Raw genomic sequence first — 17,207 nt, 5'->3', positions numbered from 1 at the left:
TGAGAAACGTCTTGGTAGCTTCCAGAGTTTGACAATCATGAATAAAGCTGCTATAAACGCGTGTGTGCAGGTTGTCGGGTGCACATACATATTCAACATATTTGGAAGGGTGATTGCTGGATTGTGTAGCAAGAGTACATTTAGTTTTGTAAGAAACTGCCAAACTGTCTCCCAAAGTGGCTGCACCATTTTGCATTCTCACCAGCAATAAATGAGAGTTCCTATTCTTTATACTCACTTTTTATTTGTTTGTTTGTTTTGAGATGAAGTCTTGCTCTGTCGCCCAGGCTGGAGTGCAATGGCGCGATCTCGGCTCACTGCAACCTCTGCCTCCAGTGTTCAAGTGATTCTCCCACCTCAGCCGCCCAAGTAGTGGGATCACAGGCACCCACCATCATGCCCGGCTAATTTTTGTATCTTTGTAGAGATGGGGTTTCACCATGTTGGCCAGGCTGATCTTGAACTCCTGACCTCAGGTGGTCCCCCCACCTCGGCCTCCCAAAGTGCTGGGATTATAGTGTGAGCCACCACGCTCAACCTTATATTTACTTTTTACATATAAAATTAATAAGGGCTTCTTATGAAATTTTATACAATATATGAAAAATCTCATCCCACCCACAACTTTCCCCTCTGGTCTAATTCCACAGAAGGAAAAAATAATTACAGAGGAATTACAACATTCATTCTTCACTTATTAGATTTGATATAAAGTTCTTAATAACTTCTTTGACAATATAATGACCTGAGAACCCTTAACTGCCTTTATTCCTTCCAAATGTGTGTGTATTTTCCTTTTAAAAATTTATTTTAAGAACTTATGTACAGTAAAATTTGTATCTCTTGATGTATAGTTCTAAGAGTTTTGACAAACCCTCCTTCAACCCTTAACCCCTGGAAACCACTCATTTCTTTTCCTTCCCAATAAATTTACCTTGTTTCGAACATCATAGAGACAGAATCCCACAATACATGGCTTTTTAAGTCTAGATTTTTTTCACTTTGCATAATGAATCTTATATTCATCCATGTTGTACGCATCAAGAGTTTGTTCTTTTTTTTTTTTTTTTTTGAGATGGAGTCTTGTTCTGTCACCAGGCTGGGATGCAGTGGTGCGATCTTGGCTCACTGCAACCTCTGCCTCCCAGGTTCAAGCAATTCTCCTGCCTCAGCCTCCTGAGTAACTGGTACTACAGGCGCCCACCACCACACAAGGCTAATTTTTTGTGTTTTAGTAGAGATGGGGTTTCACCATGTTGGTCAGAATGGCCTCGATCTCCTGACCTTGTGATCTGCCCACCTGGGCCTCCCAAAGTGCTGGGATTACAGGTGTGAGCCACCGCACTGGCTGAGTTTGTTCTGTTTTATTGCTGAGTAGTATCTCACTTCTCACTTTATAAAACTAAGGGATGCTTGGATTCTTTTTGATTTTAGTGATGATTAAAGCTGCTATGCACTTTTTTTTTTTGAGATGGAGTTTCACTCTTGTTGCCCAGGCTGGAGTGCAATGGTGTGATCTCGGCTCACTGCACCCCCGGCCTCCTGGGTTCAAGTGATTCTCCTGCCTTAGTCTCCCAAGTAGCTGGGATTACAGGCACCTACCACCACACCTGGCTAATTTTTATATTTTTAGTAGAGACTGGGTTTCACCGTGTTGGCCAGGCTGGTCTTGAACTCCTGACCTCAGGTGATGCACCTGCCTCAGCCTCTCAAAGTGCTGGGATTACAGTTGTGAGCCACCGTACCCAGCCCACATGTGGTTTTTATGTGAATGTCAGTTTTCATTTATTGTAGGTAGATACCTAGGAGTGGCTTAGATGGATTGCGTAAGTGTATGTTTAATTTGATAAGCAATTCCCGAACGATTTCTCAGAATAACTGAATAATTTTGTATTCTCATTAGAAATGTATAAGAATTCTGATTGCTCTGAATCTTTGGCTGAACTTGGTATTGTCAAGTTTTTTTCAGTTTAACTGTTCTAAAAGGTGTGTAATGATAGCTCATTGCAGTTTTAATGTGGATTTCCCTAGTGAAAAATGATGACTTGTTTAACATCTGCATCTCTTTTTTTGGAGAAATGTGTTCAAACCCTTTGCCCATTTAAAAATTGTATTGTTTATTGTCTTTTTTTTTTTTTTTTGAGACGAGTTTCTTTCTTGTCTCCTGGGCTGGAGTGAGTGGTGCAATCTCAGCTCACTGCAACCTCCACCTCCTGGGTTCAAGTAATTATCCTGCCTCAGTCTCCCGAGTAGCTGGGATTACAGGTGCCTGCCACTATGCCTGGCTAATTTTTGTATTTTTTTTAGTAGAGACTGGGTTTTGCCATATTGGCCAGGCTGGACTTAAACTCCTGACCTCAGGTGATCCGCCCAGCTTGGCCTCCCAAAGTGCTGGGTTTACAGGCCTGAGCCACCTGCCATGTATTGTTTGTTTTCTTATTGAGTTTTGAATACAAATCCTTTGTCAGCATATGAAATGCAAGTATTTTCTCTCAGGCAATTGTCTTTTCATTTTTGTCTTCTCATTCTTTTCCTTTGTCTTTTCATTCTTTTAACAACATTTCTGACCGAGCAAAAGTTATTACATTTTGATAAAATCCAATTCATCAATATTTTCTCTTCTGGATCATGTTTTTGGTGTTGTATCTAACACATTTAACACATTGTCATCAAGATTTCCTCCTTTTTTTTTTTTTTACTAAAAGTTTTATAGTTTTATTTTTTATGTGTAGGTCTGTGATCCATTTTGAGTTAATTTTTGTCTAAAGTGTGAGATATAGACCCAGGTTCATTTTTTTTTTTTTTTTTTGCATATGGACATCTAATTGTTTCAGAATCATGTGTTGAAAAGGCTAGCCTTTGTACTATTCTCAAAAATCAATCAACCATACTTGTGTGGGCCTATTTCTAAACTCTATTCTGTTTCAGTGATGTATATATTTATCTTTTCATCAATACTGTACTCTCTGGATTACTGTATTTTTATAATAAATCTTGAAAAATTATATAGTGTGAGTCCGCTAACTTTGTGTTTCTTTTTCAAAATGATTTTGGGTATTCAAATTTCTTTGCCTTTCCATATAATTTTCAGATCAGCTTGTTGATATCTCTAAAATATTCTGCTAGTCTTTTGATTGGGATCATGCTGATTTTATAGGTCAATTTGGAAAGAACTGTCATCTTGGCAATACTGAGTCTTTCAGTCTGTAAACACAGTATATCTTTTCATTCAATTAGGTCTTCTTTGATTTCTTTTATCAGTGTTATAACATTTTCACTAAATAGATCCTGTACATATTTTAGATTCGTAAATGGGGCTATTTTAAAATATTTATTTCTAAGTATTCATTTCTGGTTTATAGAAATGTAGTTGATTTTTGTAGATTAACTTTACATCTTGTGACGTTGCTGAAATTAATTTTCAAAAGTTGAATCAGCCTAAAATTCTCTGGATAAACCTCATTTGGTCATAATGTACTATCCTCTTAATATATTTCTGGGTACTAGTTGTTAGTATTTTGTTGAGAACCTTTAACTCTAGATTCGTGAGAGATATTGTTCTGTAGTTTTCCCTGTAATTTATAAAATTTACAAAATATAATCAGTTGAGAAGTTTTTCTACCTTTTATATTTTTTGGAAGAGGCTGTTGAATTGGTCTTTCTTCTTTCATATTTTGCTAGAATTTATCATTGAAGTCATCTGGGCCTGGGGTTTTTTGTTTTTACTTCTTGAAAGATTTTAAACTACAAATTACACTTTAAAAATATATATAGGACTATTCAGGTTTTCTGTTTCTTCTTGAGAAAGTTTTGGTAGTTTTTCTTTATTAAGAATTTGGTCCTTTTCATTTAAGTTGCTGTATTCGTTGGCATAAGCTTAGTCATAATAGTCCTTATTATTCTTCTAATATATGTAGAATCTCTAGTGATATCCTTTGTTTCATTCTTGTTATTGATAATTCTCCCCACTTCCTTATTTTCCCTCATCAGTCCTCTTAGAGGTTTGTTCATTTTATTGATCATTTCCAAGAATCGCTTTTGGTTACATGACTTTCTCTATTGTTTTGTTGTTTTCCATTTTATTGATATATGCTCTTATCTTTACTATTGCTTTCTGTTTGGGTTTATTATGATCTCTTTTTAAAACTTCTTAAGGCAGAAGCTTAAACAATTGATTTGAGACCTTTTGAAGTGAAAGACTACACATATAGACATTTGACATGGACTGACTTATCTAAGTACAGAAGTGCAGAAGTACAGTGGCCATTTGAAAGCATAGTATGTCAGTAGCTGTGCTAGTTATTATAAATGTTCACTTTCCCCAAAATTTTTAAGTGTCTGCTCTCTGTGATGTTTCAGTAATATTCAATTAATATATTTATTTCTCATGACAATACTGATAGGTTGTAGAAACGGAGGCTCACTAGCAACCTGCATGTGTTTACCCAGTGGAGAGACTGAGATTTGAACCTGATAATAACTCATCATTTTTTTTCCAAGCCAGAGCATTGGCTTGTTCTACACATTTGCTGAGCACCTAGTCTGTGCCAGTACTGTGTTGGGTCTCTGGGGTACGTGGTGAATGAGGGCAGTCTGATTCCTGCCCTTTGGAACTCTCAGTCTAGAGGAGGAGAGAGATGTAAACCCATAATTAGAATAACAGTTATTTTATTAGAGTGTTATCAAATAAATTGTTCTGCCGGATTTTTACAGCTCTCTGCTTCCTAGGTTTATTTTGATGTTGCGGAGCGCTCAACAGGAAAAATTGTGGATAAATCCTTGATTTTCAACATTAGGATCAGTGATGTGAATGATCATGCACCCCAGTTTCCAGAGAAGGAGTTTAACATCACTGTGCAAGAAAACCAAACTGCAGGTGTGTGCGGTTGGGGGGCTGCTGTGCTTCCTTCTGTCTCCGCTCTGTTCCTTTTCATTAATATTGATGAGGAGCTTGATCCTAGTCATCTTCAGGGAGAGTTTTTACTGTTCACATCTCAAAGGTCGCAGGACTTGGATCTGATCGAAATGCTTTGAGGTCTGTAAGCCTCGTTTTGTATCGGCAATACAATGATGTGGGAATTACATCAGTGGGAAGGGCTGATATGTAAATGCCATTCTAAAAATAAAGCCACATGCAGTGAGGGGAAAAGAGCTGGATGATGAGCTTCTGCATATCTCTGCAAATTTTTTGTCTGTAAAATGGCAACACGATCACATCTAAAGCCTCCTAGTTACAGATACTGTGCATTCTTAAACCCAACCTATTCTTACTAGAATGTGGATTTATTTTAATAACAAAAACCATTTCTTTTGTATAATTATCTCTCTAAAAAATTCCAAGAAATGAAAAGACTGAAAAAGAAAGCGTCTTTAATGCTACCCATGAGAAATAACAACCATTAAGGTTTTAGTTTGTATTCTTTCAGCATTTTTCTTTGCATTTTCTGTCTGTGTGTACACGTGCTGTATGTTAAAATTATATATGTATATACATTCACACATTTTTATATATAATTACAAATGTGTATTTGTATATACATACATTTTTTCATCTTTATCATAGTGGGCATTGTATATGTGTATATAGTAAATATTTACACATATTTGATGTGCTTTTTCACATGTGCATATTTATAAATTTCCTCTCTAAAGGTGCAATTTTACTGTTTGTAACCTGATAGTTTTCTAAAATACCCTGTTGTGTAATATTTTATGGATATGCCTTAAAGTATTTGACCGATCTCCTATTGTTGAACATTTATGTTTTTTTGCCACTTTCTGTTATTTTTATAAAATATATTTCAATGATAAAATTTAAGCTAAATATGTGTCCCAATCAAGCATTGTTTACTTAGCATGAATTCAGAGATGCAGACTTGCTGATTCGCCCTGCACATACAACGTAAGCATCCTCATTTGCTCACCTGCCTGCAATCCGTGAAGGTGCCTGGTGTGTTGTTGGTCTTTGATAACCATGTGCTTGAACATTTTGCTACGTTTCTTGGCCATTTCCGTGTTCTATCAGTTGCTTTTTCCTTTCTTTTCTTCATTTTTCTGTTAGTGTGTCATTTTTCTTGATTTTAACCTCTGCAGTCTATATTAAGAATATCTGCCTGCCATGTATGTTTCAAATATATTTTCCTGCTTTATCATTTTCTTTTAAATTTTGTCCATAGTTTTTTGCCAGAAATTTTAAAATGTAATCTGATCTGCCAGTTTTGTCTTGTAAGTCTTCTGCATTGGCAGTCATGATTAGAAAGTTCTTGATCTTATAGCTGATTAAATATTCATCCTTATCTTTTCTAGTATGTCCACAGTTTATTTTATATTTAAACATTTCACTCATTTTGGTGTATGCCCCAATGCCATTTAGCAAATAATTCATCCTCTTACTGGTTTGATAGGCTACCTTTATCCGATAGTAACAGTTTTTAAAAATTCTTTCTAGGTCAACCTATTTTTCAGATGTTAGCAGTCGATTTGGATGAAGAAAACACTCCAAATTCTCAAGTCCTTTACTTCCTCATTTCTCAAACACCATTACTGAAAGAAAGTGGTTTCCAGGTTGATCGCATTAGTGGAGAAATACGACTCTCCGGGTGCTTAGATTATGAGGTTGTGTGGATTTTATTATTTTTTAAAATGAAATGTGTGGCCCATCCTTGAGCCCCAGGCTTAGATTCTACATTTGTAGTGGGGAACCCTCTGTGGCTAGATTTGCTATTGAAATTGCTAAAACAGAATATGTCTTATAAAATATTAATATGTTTATTAATAGTTTCCTTTCCCATATTTGAGGGGCTTAACTTTCCTTTTCCTCCCCACATAGACTGCTCCTCAGTTTACACTGCTAATCAGAGCCAGGGACTGTGGAGAACCGTCACTGTCATCCACGGCCACCGTTCACATGGATGTGCAAGAAAACAACAACCAGAGGCCCATATTTACCCAGGAGAACGTGAGCCACCGGGGCCGCCCCGACGTCTAAGCCCCAAAACCAGTAGCCCCTGGGTCCTAGGCTCAGTTTTTCTTGGGGAGGGTGTTAGGCTGTTATCATATTGCTGTGAAGACATACCTGAGACTGAGTAATTTATAAAGAAAAGAGGTTTAATTGGCTCATGGTTCTATAGGCTTTACAGGAAGCCTGGTGCTGGCACCGACCAGCTTCTAGGGAGGCCTCAGGAAGTCTATGATCATGGCGGAAGGACAAGGGGGAGCAGGCATGTCGCTTGGTGACAGCAAGAGCATGCAAGATACAGGGTGTGGGTGGGCGAGAATGAGGAACGAGAGAGGTAAGAGGGCCCGCACGCTTTTAAATGACCAGATCCCATGTGAACTCAGGGCCAGAGCTTCCTTATCACCAAGGGGATGGCCAGAGCTATTTATGAGGGATCTGCCCACATGATCCAAACACTTCCCACCAGGCCCCACCTCCAACACTGGGGATCACATTTCAACATGAGATTTGGGTGGGGACAAATCTCCAAACTATATCGGGGAGTCACCCAAGATATGTGCAATTCTCCAAAGTGACTTAAGCTGGAATCAAGAAGCCAAATCATATTGACATAGAAGCACTTCATAATGGTCACATGAGCTTAGATTTTTGACTGCTGTATGCCAGAAACTGTGCTAAGAACTTTTACATGCATTTTTTTCATTTTTGATTATTGAAACTACGACACGATTTCTGTTTTACAGATGGGAAAACTGAGGTCTAGGGGAAGACAGGGCATTCCTGTTTACTTGGAGTCAGGGGTTCCTATGCTCAGCCCAATTGACACTAGGCCAGATGATTATTTGGAGTGAGGGCTACTCTGTGTGCTGCGGGATATTCACCAGCATCCCTGGCCTCTGCCCAGTAGATGTCAGTAGCGCCCCTCAGCTGTGACAACCAAAAGTGTCACCAGACATTGCCAAATGTCCCTCGGGAGAAGAATCACCTTTGGGTAAGAAGTCTGCACCCAAGGTTTTCACACCACGTTCAGGATTCTAGAGAGAAGGTGAGCAGGTAGGCTTTGGCCTCACCCTCCTCATCTTACCTTATCCAAGTACAGAAGTAACTGCAGTGACCCTTTAAAAACGTTGTATGTCAGGGTCCACGTGGGATTTCCCAGGCTGCAAGCCTCCCAGCCTCTAAGAAAGTGTTGAAACCCACTGTGTAAGATGATTTGGGATAGATGCTCCACCTAAGGCATGTGAGATGGCTAAGAGATAAAATAAGAATCACTCAAGATCTATTTCCAATATTTTATTTTTTACTATTCCATATGTATTTTTAAAAAAGTAAATATCCACCTATTTCCTTCTTTCTCCTGACTCTCTCAGTGAGCCCTTTCTTGACTACTGAGTTAAAACCCTTCCACTTCTTTCCTGGGACACACTCTAGCCCTTTTGTGCTTTCTTCTGCTTAGTAGTGTTCTACTTAATCAATTAGCTTTATTTATTTTGTAAGTCCTCCTACACACACACACACACACACACACACACTCAGCTCTCAGCTCCATCAAGGACGGAATTTTTGCCCGTCTTATTCACAGCATCTGAAATGGAATGTGGCACACAGAAGCTGTTGTTGAATAAATGATGCAAACAATTATTTTTTAAAAGGTGTCATTTAATTAGAAAAAAAAAAACCTGTATAAACCAAAGTGAAATGTTTGCAAACCAAAGCACCTCACCAGAAGTATATAATAACTACAAAATAATATTATGCTTGAACCTTGTTTCAAAATCTTTTCCTGGCTTGGTAAAAACCAATGCTCTAAAAATACGCTGGAAAAAAATATACCCTGTTATTTTGAAGTGCTTGTCTAGAAACATTGTCTCCCAAACTATTGAATAACAAGCTATTTCGAAGATCTACATGTGTTAGAAAAACGATCACATTAATCTGAATAACCGCAAGTGTCCTATTTTAGGGGAAGAGCTAGGATTTTTAGAGAGCATAAACTAGGATTGCGTATTGTTATTTTTAAAATTCTTAGAAAAAATAGGGCATTGAGTTGGATTTAAGAGTACTTTAAAAATTATTTAGCAAGTCACAGGTAGGAGGGGCAGATATTCCAACAGATGCACCTTCTGCTATAACAGGCAGGTTGCAAATCCCTTAGGGCAGGTTCAGCAGCATGAGGAATATCCAGGACATTGTGATGAGGAAATTTTCTTTCTCCTCCTCTCTCTCGCTCGCTCTCTGCGTCTCTCCCTTCTTCCTCTCTGCTTGCCTTTTCAATTGTGTTTTTGTCTCCATGACATGCACATGGTGATTGCCTCTTTCAGTATAAGATTCAGATTCCTGAAGGCCGAGTCAGCAAGGGCGTGGTGCGTCTCCTGGTTCAAGATCGAGATTCTCCATTTACATCAGCTTGGAGAGCAAAATTCAACATATTGCATGGCAACGAAGAAGGACATTTTGACATTTTGACTGACCCTGAGACCAACGAAGGGATATTAAATGTTATCAAGGTAACACCATACTAGTGATGTACCAACCAGGTGGTGGCAGACGCTGAGGCCTCTGCTGTAGGATCACTCAGAATGAACTAGGAGCTAATGCCCGTGGATGCTAGGTGCTGAGACCATTATGTACCATGTGTCACCAGGCAAGGAAGGTAGGGTTTCAGTGCCACTTCTGTGTATGGGCTGAGGACTCCTCCTACCAAAATAATATCAATAATAAAACTTATTCTGATATGACTTAATACTTCACCATTTAATTTTTTGTTGTTGTAGGCATAACATAATAGATTTACATAGGCCTTAAAATGATTATTCTTTTTCAGATGTGATTTAAAAAATGAAACTATTTTCTTCGACACTAAAAGTTCTTTCTTTTCATCTGAATTTTCAATGTTTAAGACTTTTAAAGTTTAAAACAAATGGGAGTGCATCTATGTGGCCCCTAAGAGTATGGAGAGCCTCTAGCACTGTGCCTAATGGAGAAGCTGGCCTGGAAGAAAGTATTAATATTACCATCTCATTTACTGATTAGGAAACCAAAGCCCAGAGGGGTTAGGTCCTTTACACAAAGCCACACAGCCTGAATGGTGGAGTGGAGGATCCCACTGGGGTAGTCTGACCCCAGTGCCTCTAGTCTTCATTGCTCACAACCAGACCTAGAGTGACCAGGGCCTCTAGTGCAGTGCAGTCACCTGGGCACAAGGCAGACCTGAGTCAGCAGGTCTGGCGCAGGGCCCAAGATTCGCCTGCCCATTTGACCAACGCCCAGGGGATGCTGATGGCCTGCGGACCATGCTATGAATAGCAAGGCTCTGTAGACGTTGCACCAGATGCCTGGGGTTGAATTTTCAAAATATTCCCAGCCTTTTAATCCATTTAAGTCAACTGACCACTTTGTACCCTGAATAACTATAATCATTAATATCTATATTTCCCTAAGTTCCCCTGATTTTTTTTGCAGCATGGTTGTCTCATTAATGTTTCATTAGGCTATGGTTTTTGTTGCATTTTTCATTACCCTCTGAAGGATGGTGGCTCTTTTCAACCAGCGGAGGAGGAGGGGAAAATAAAAGAGAAAAGAACTCCATAAATGATTTGAAAATGAGCTGAAGACTGTCTTTTGATCATTATCAAAGACAACATAAATAATAAATGAAGTGCAAAAGCCACAAGCTCTGAGTTCACAATGATGACTCGGTGCTGGGCTTCCTCTGGCCAGAGGAGCAGCAGGTGCTAATGATATCCTCTCTATGGGGTTCCAGCCTTTGGATTATGAGACTCGCCCAGCGCGAAGCCTCGTCATTGCCGTGGAGAATGAGGAGAGGCTCTTCTACTGCGAGGGAGGAAAGCTTCAGCCACCAAGGAAGGCAGCAGCAAGCGCCACTGTGAGTGTGCAGGTGACAGACGCCAACGACCCACCAGCCTTTCACCCCCAGAGCTTCATTGTCAGTAAAAAGGAGGGCACCGGGCCTGGGACCCTGTTGGGAACTTTTAATGCCACGGATCCAGACAGCCAGATAAGGTGAGAAGAGAGGGCCAGGAAGGGCGGTTAAGTAGAAATAGCCACATAACCAAGAGGGCTCCTGTTAGAAAACCAACTCCTTGGACGTGTTCACGAGGTTGCCTCAGTCTCAGTGATGAAAATACAAGAAGCCACAGTGCATGACCACTGGCCTGGGTTAAATGTCGTCTTCCATCCATAGCTTTTTCTGACCCCACCAGGAGAACTCACTTGTTAGTTTTCCTTTGCATTTTCCATGTGTTCCTTTTGTATTCTTTCCTTTGTGTTAGAATAATTCATTATATTTTTCTATCTCCCCGCTCTGTACCAGAAGTTATAAACCAGCACCTCTCTTGCTTCTGGGCAACAAAAGTAAGATTTTGTTTGTTTGTTTGTTTTGGGTTTTTTTTGTAAATTATGGTAAAATATACATCAAACTTACCATTTTATCCATTTGTAAGGGTACGGGTCTTGGCATTAAGTGCGTTCACAACGTTGTGCAGCCATCACCTCCATCCATCTCCAGAACTCTTTTCATCTGGCAAAACAGAAGCTCTGTCTCTATTAACCACTCATTCCTCATTCCCCCTTCTCCAGCCCTGGCCCCCACCATTCGACTTTTTGTCTCTCTGAATTTGACGACTCCAGGTCGTCAAAGTAGAGTCATATGATATTTGTCTTTAGGTGACTGACTTATTTCACTCTGAATAATGTCCTCAAAGTTCATGTATGTTTAGCGTGTATCGGAATGGCCTTCCTTTTTGATGCTGAGTAAGCATGTGTGGTATTGACACATTTTTGCTTATCCGCTCATCCATCGATGGGCACTTGGGTAGCATATGGCCTGAATCTCCTGATGTTCTTGAAGGAATGAAATAATTTGGCATTTTTGGGTCTGTGTTCCATGAGACCATGATCATGGGGACAGAATGGGATCATGAGTCATGCCCCTTCTCTCTCCAGGTCGAGCTCAGCAGTTGACCCCAGACTCCATTCCACCAGCTTCACTCATTTCTCATGCTTGCGTGGCCCCTGTCCACACTTCAGTGTGAGATTCCTCCCCTTACAGCAACCCTTCTCAAATTATCTGTTGGGAAAGGCTAGATTTTTTTTTTTAATTTACAATTCATTATGTATTGATAAGTTTGCAAAATATAATGAAATTGAATTACTAGAAAAATTATCATGCACTGGGGGGCACAGCAATGCTGACAACTCTAAGAGCCTCTCAACACTTGCCCTTCATTTTTGCAGTTATCTCATTATGAGCAGCCAACCAACAGCTCACAGACCCCTTCTGGTGCACAATGGTGTACCTTGAGTTAGCATGGCTCTTAAGAAGTAACTGTCAAACTATGGTGTATATCAATCTCTGGGGGAATTTGTTAAAATGCAGATTGCTGGGCCCCACCCCTAGAATTTCTTTTCTTTTTTTGAGACAGTGTCTTTCTCTATCACTCAGGCTGGAGTGCAGTGGCATAATCTCGACTCACTTCAACCTCCACCTCCCAGGTTCTGGTGATTCTCCTGCCTCATTCTCCTGAGTAGCTGGGACTACAGGCATGTGCTGCCATGTCTGGCTAATTTTTGTATTTTTAATAGAGACGGGGTTTCACCATGTTGGCCAGGTTGGTTTCCAACCCACCCCTAGAATTTGATTGAGAGATCTGGGGCCAGGACTGAGATTTGCATTTCTAAGAAGCTCCCAGGGATGCCCGTGATGCTGGTTGGGGCTCCCTTTGGCACCACCGATAGGAGCCTTTCCTAATTCGCTGCTGTCTTCCTGTCTCTTGGGGATGGTTGGCTCATATGTAGGTCTCAGTAAATGTTTGGATTGTGCTGAAATCAAGAACTAAACAGTCCATCGTTATAGCCTCAGTATGGCTTTGTCCAGGAGGCAGGGCGAGTGTCTTTTGTGACAGGGCGGAGGCATGATCTGGGTGGGGTGCAGCTCTGGTTTCCTCTAGTTCTGCTTCATCTGCATTAGCTGAGGGAGCTGCCTTTCCGCCTGAGATAATCCACAGAGGAACTCTGAGTTTCTTCCCCTCGTTTGTAAACATTGCAAAATCACAGTGCTTCTAAGGAACTTCTGGAACTTTCCCTAAGAGGTGAAGCAGAGCACAAAAAGCTTCAATCCCTTTAAAAACTGTGACCCACCCAACATGAGAGAGGAATCCTTGCTGACCCTTTGAAAAGCATTTGCCCAGAGGATGAAGGAACAGCATAAGGAGAAACTGCCCCTCTCCGCACCTTTCTGGGACCTGTACTTTTTGTTGTTGTTGTTTGCCTGAGTCCAGGATGTTCCTGCTGTGGGGCTGCAGCAGGTAGCTGTGGTTGACAACCTGGCAAGGTTGCAAAGGATGCCATACGATGGCTGACAGCTCTTAGGAATCCTGGAGGGTTTGGCATGGCCCACCCCTTAAAGCGGTGTCAGGTTCACAGAGGTGACGGGGATGTAGAAGACCACTTTGAGGAACAGGGTTACCCACCTGTGAACCGCTGGGGCTCTTCTGCAAAGGGAACACACCGGGGGTAAAGTCCTAGGCTTCTGTTGCAAGGGCAGTTTGGTTTTTCACACTAAGCTACCATCATCTACAGGCAACTGAAGATGGGTTCCTTCAGTTGAAACATTTCCCCAAGGCAGACAAAACTATGTTCAGTCCAACAAGGAGGGGGACAGTTGGTGTTCTGGTGAATGTCAATTCCACAGACTTAGGAGCATCTTTAGGCTGTCCTCCCCGCGCCTCCATTCCGTTTGTGAATTTAACACTCTCATAGTTTAATTTCTCTTAGAATTTCTCAAATTACTTGTGGTAGAAATAGTGTTTCTATGACATATTTTGTTTTTTTCATGTAACTTTTTACATCTTTTGATGTAAGTTTTTAATTTTAAAAATTGCCATCCGTTTTCCTTCTACAAGATATAAACGGGTTCATGACCCAGCAAACTGGGTCAGCGTAGATGAAAACTCCGGAGGGGTCACCACCGTGAAGCCAATTGACCGAGAATCCCCTCATGTCAATGACAGTTTTTATATAATCATCGTTCACGCTGTTGATGATGGTGAGTGTTTACCCAAAATTGGAAAAATAAAATGCTCATTCTTGCTTCCTGCGGGAAAATAATCCTGGTGAGAGTCTTTCAGCACAGCTAAGAAAAGGATAAAATAAACCTTGTTATCACTCTGCATCCATGCTGGTGATTATTTTTGGTAGTAATTCTTGAAATGGTAAACAAGGGACCAATACCATCGAAAGAGGGCAGTATTCATTCAGAAGAGACAATTAAATCAGCAAGGAGGCTGCAATCAAACCCAACATCTTTTTCATCTGTTCATGAGCTAACTCTTTAGCTCTTTGTCAAAGCCGATGGTGTGTGATATTTAGCACAGCTTCCCTGTGCTTGGGATGGCGTACGAGCTCAGGTAAATGGGATGGTAAGGGACACATTTGTCATAAACCAGGACGGGAGGTTTTATGAGCATGTTTCAGCACTTTTCTCTATGCTCTCCTAAGGCTGAATCTTTAAACACACCAAAACAAAGTTGAAGAAATAAAAATGTTCAAATAACTTTAACATTGTATTTAAGAAAGTCTGTGAACTAAAACCCAAGCTCCAAGTGATATGTCGCTGTACGTTCCACTCTCATTAAACTAGTGGAATGTTGAGGGTGGGGGACAATGGAGATAGGAAACACGGATTCCTAATCAGTATTAAGGGAGGAGAAAAAGTGGGGCCAGTGTTTCAGGGCTCCCTCATTCTGTTATGGATGATTTTATGATGGGTACTCTTTTTTTTTCTGTTTATTTTTTGCTTTTCGTATTTCAAAAGCTTTTGGGGTACAAGTGGTTTTTGGTTACGTAGATGAATTATGCAGTGGTGAAGTCTAAGATTGTAGTGCACTGGTCACCTGAGTAGTGTACTTTGTATCCAGTGTGAGGTTTCTTATCCCTTGGCTCCCTCCTCCCCTGCTTCTGAGTCTCCAGAGTTCCTTATATCACTCGCTTAGCTCCCACTTATAAGTGAGAACATACAGTATTTGGTTTTCTATTCCTGAGTTGTTCACTTAGAAGAATGGCCTCCAGCTCTATCCAAGTTGCTGCAAAAAAACATTATTTCATTCTTTTTTATGGCTGAGTAGTATTCCATAGTATACATATGCCACATTGTCTTTATCCACTCATTGGTCAATGGGCACTTAGGTTGGCTCCATATATTTGCAGTTGTGAATTGATGATTGCCACTTTTTTAATTAGAAAAAGTCCTTTTAGGTAATTGTAGATTCACTTGCAGTTTTAAGAAATAATCTAGTGGATCCTGCGTATCCTTTGCCAGTCTCCCCCAGGAGCAACACCTTGCAGGACTACAGTGTAATCTCGTAACCGGGACATCAACGCGGAGATGCAGCGCATTTGCCTCTCCTCAGGGACCCCCATGGGGCCCTTCTTTAGTCACACCCATTTTCCTCCACCCCACCCATCCTTAACGCCTGGCACCATTGATCGACCTTTTGTTTGTTTAATGATGCCACATTCTACCTTGTTCTACAAATGATTTGAGGTGGTAAGTGCTTTATTAGCTTACCTTACCCAGATATTCTGAATGTTCATAAAAGCAGGAAAACAGATCATCACATGCATGGCAGGAGAGTTATGATTTGAAAGGGAAACAGTTCTAGTATTTCAGGAATATTTGTTTTCTGAGAGACAGAGAGTGCTCATTCTCCAGGGCTCTGTGTGCACGAGATAACCAACTCCTGAAACTTCCTCCCCGTACAAGGCTTCCCCCCGCAGACTGCTACAGGGACCCTAATGCTCTTCCTGTCTGACATCAATGACAACGCCCCGACTCTCCGGCCACATTCCCGCTATGTGGAGGTCTGTGAGTCTGCCGTGCATCAGCCCCTCCACATCGAGGCAGAGGATCCGGACCTGGAGCCCTTCTCTGATCCATTTACATTTGAATTGGACAACACCCTGGGAAACGCAGAGGACACATGGAAGTTGGGGAAAAATTGGGGTGAGTTTTTGTACTGGTCACGGGCAAACAGTGGAAAATGACAGGCATCCAATTCAAACAGTTTTAGGCAAAAAAGGACTTTATTAGCTTAAAAAGCCAGAGAAGTCTGTGTTCTGGCAGAGCTGGCTCTAGGTGCTCAAAGGATATCCCTGGAAGCCACCTTCCCACGCACGGTCTGCTTTTCTCTGGGTTTCTTCATTTTTAGGAACCTCTCCTCATCAGGGGGTAGGAGGCTGCTGGGAGTCCCTGAGACATATCCTAACATCTGGCAAGAAGGGTGTTTCCCGGGAAGCTCCAGGATTGATGTCACAGTTTGACCTGGGTCAGCTGCCCTGTCAATCACTGTAGGTGGGACTTAGGAGGGCAGACGTGCTGATTGACTGGTTCCCAGCCCACACCTGGACCTTGTTGGGGTCTGGGCTCAGCCTCTCCTGATTCATACTGAGAATTTGGGAAGTGTGGGCTTCCCTAAAGAAACACTGGGGCACTGTTATCAGAACATGAACCTGCTGAGCAGGTTAAAAGCAACTGGCACCCTCTGTCAACACTCTCCTCTGTGCCTCTAGCCATGGCATCTGTAGACTGTGGCACGGTTTCAGCTGAAACTGTGTGCTCATGTTGGTAGTTCTCAGACCTGGAGTGTGTGGTAAAGAACTTCGCCTTGCCCAAAGAGAGGTCTGGTCTTTGTCCTTGGGGTCTGGGTGATCTCTATTGGGATATCATGTCTGATACCAGTGTCTCTTTACCTGGGTGTCTTGAGCTGAGCCAGACAGGGGCAATGTGATTTAGATTGGGGACTTCTAGTCACATAGTGTCAGTCGACTACCAGAGAGGTTGGAGACTGAGGCTGCCCACCTGGGAGGCCCACCAGGTTGCCTGACCAAGCCCCAGGAGGACACTGGAGCCTGAGGCTCAGGTGAACGTCCCTGACTGCAGCATCCCATGTGTGCTGTCCCTCACTGATGCTGACCTGGCTTCTCAGGAGAGGATGATGAGAAGCTCTGACATTGGTGCTTTTCTGGACTCTGCCCTAGGTGCCTCTTTGCTTGTCTGATTTTCATCTGTATCTTTTCCTTATAAAAAACGGCACCATCGCTGCAACAACTTTCAGTGTGTTCTGTGAGTCTTTCTAGAGAATTGTTGAACCTGAGGGTGGTCTTGGGAATCCATGAACTTGCAGTTGGTGTCAGAAGTGAGGGTGCCCTTGGGGACCCCTCCCTCTAACTC

The 17,207-nt window shown here is 41.4% G+C and overlaps 1 protein-coding gene across 1 annotated transcript in view; it reads left to right on the top strand.

Annotated features, from left to right (window-relative positions):
* The window catches only part of CDH26 (cadherin 26), a 53,753-nt gene that overhangs the window by 20,286 nt on the left and 16,260 nt on the right, over positions 1 to 17,207 (top strand). Inside the window, exons 5-11 of the mRNA XM_025399744.1 lie at positions 4,729 to 4,876; positions 6,449 to 6,615; positions 6,830 to 6,958; positions 9,280 to 9,465; positions 10,722 to 10,981; positions 13,882 to 14,024; positions 15,741 to 15,980. Coding sequence (XP_025255529.1) covers positions 4,729 to 4,876; positions 6,449 to 6,615; positions 6,830 to 6,958; positions 9,280 to 9,465; positions 10,722 to 10,981; positions 13,882 to 14,024; positions 15,741 to 15,980 — 1,273 coding nt within the window. The remainder of the gene's footprint in view (positions 1 to 4,728; positions 4,877 to 6,448; positions 6,616 to 6,829; positions 6,959 to 9,279; positions 9,466 to 10,721; positions 10,982 to 13,881; positions 14,025 to 15,740; positions 15,981 to 17,207) is intronic.

Source organism: Theropithecus gelada, chromosome 10, assembly GCF_003255815.1.
Source record: "Theropithecus gelada isolate Dixy chromosome 10, Tgel_1.0, whole genome shotgun sequence".
NCBI lineage: Eukaryota > Metazoa > Chordata > Mammalia > Primates > Cercopithecidae > Theropithecus > Theropithecus gelada.
The sequence above is the reverse complement of the archived record's forward strand: the minus strand, read 5'-3'. Positions and strand labels throughout refer to the sequence as shown.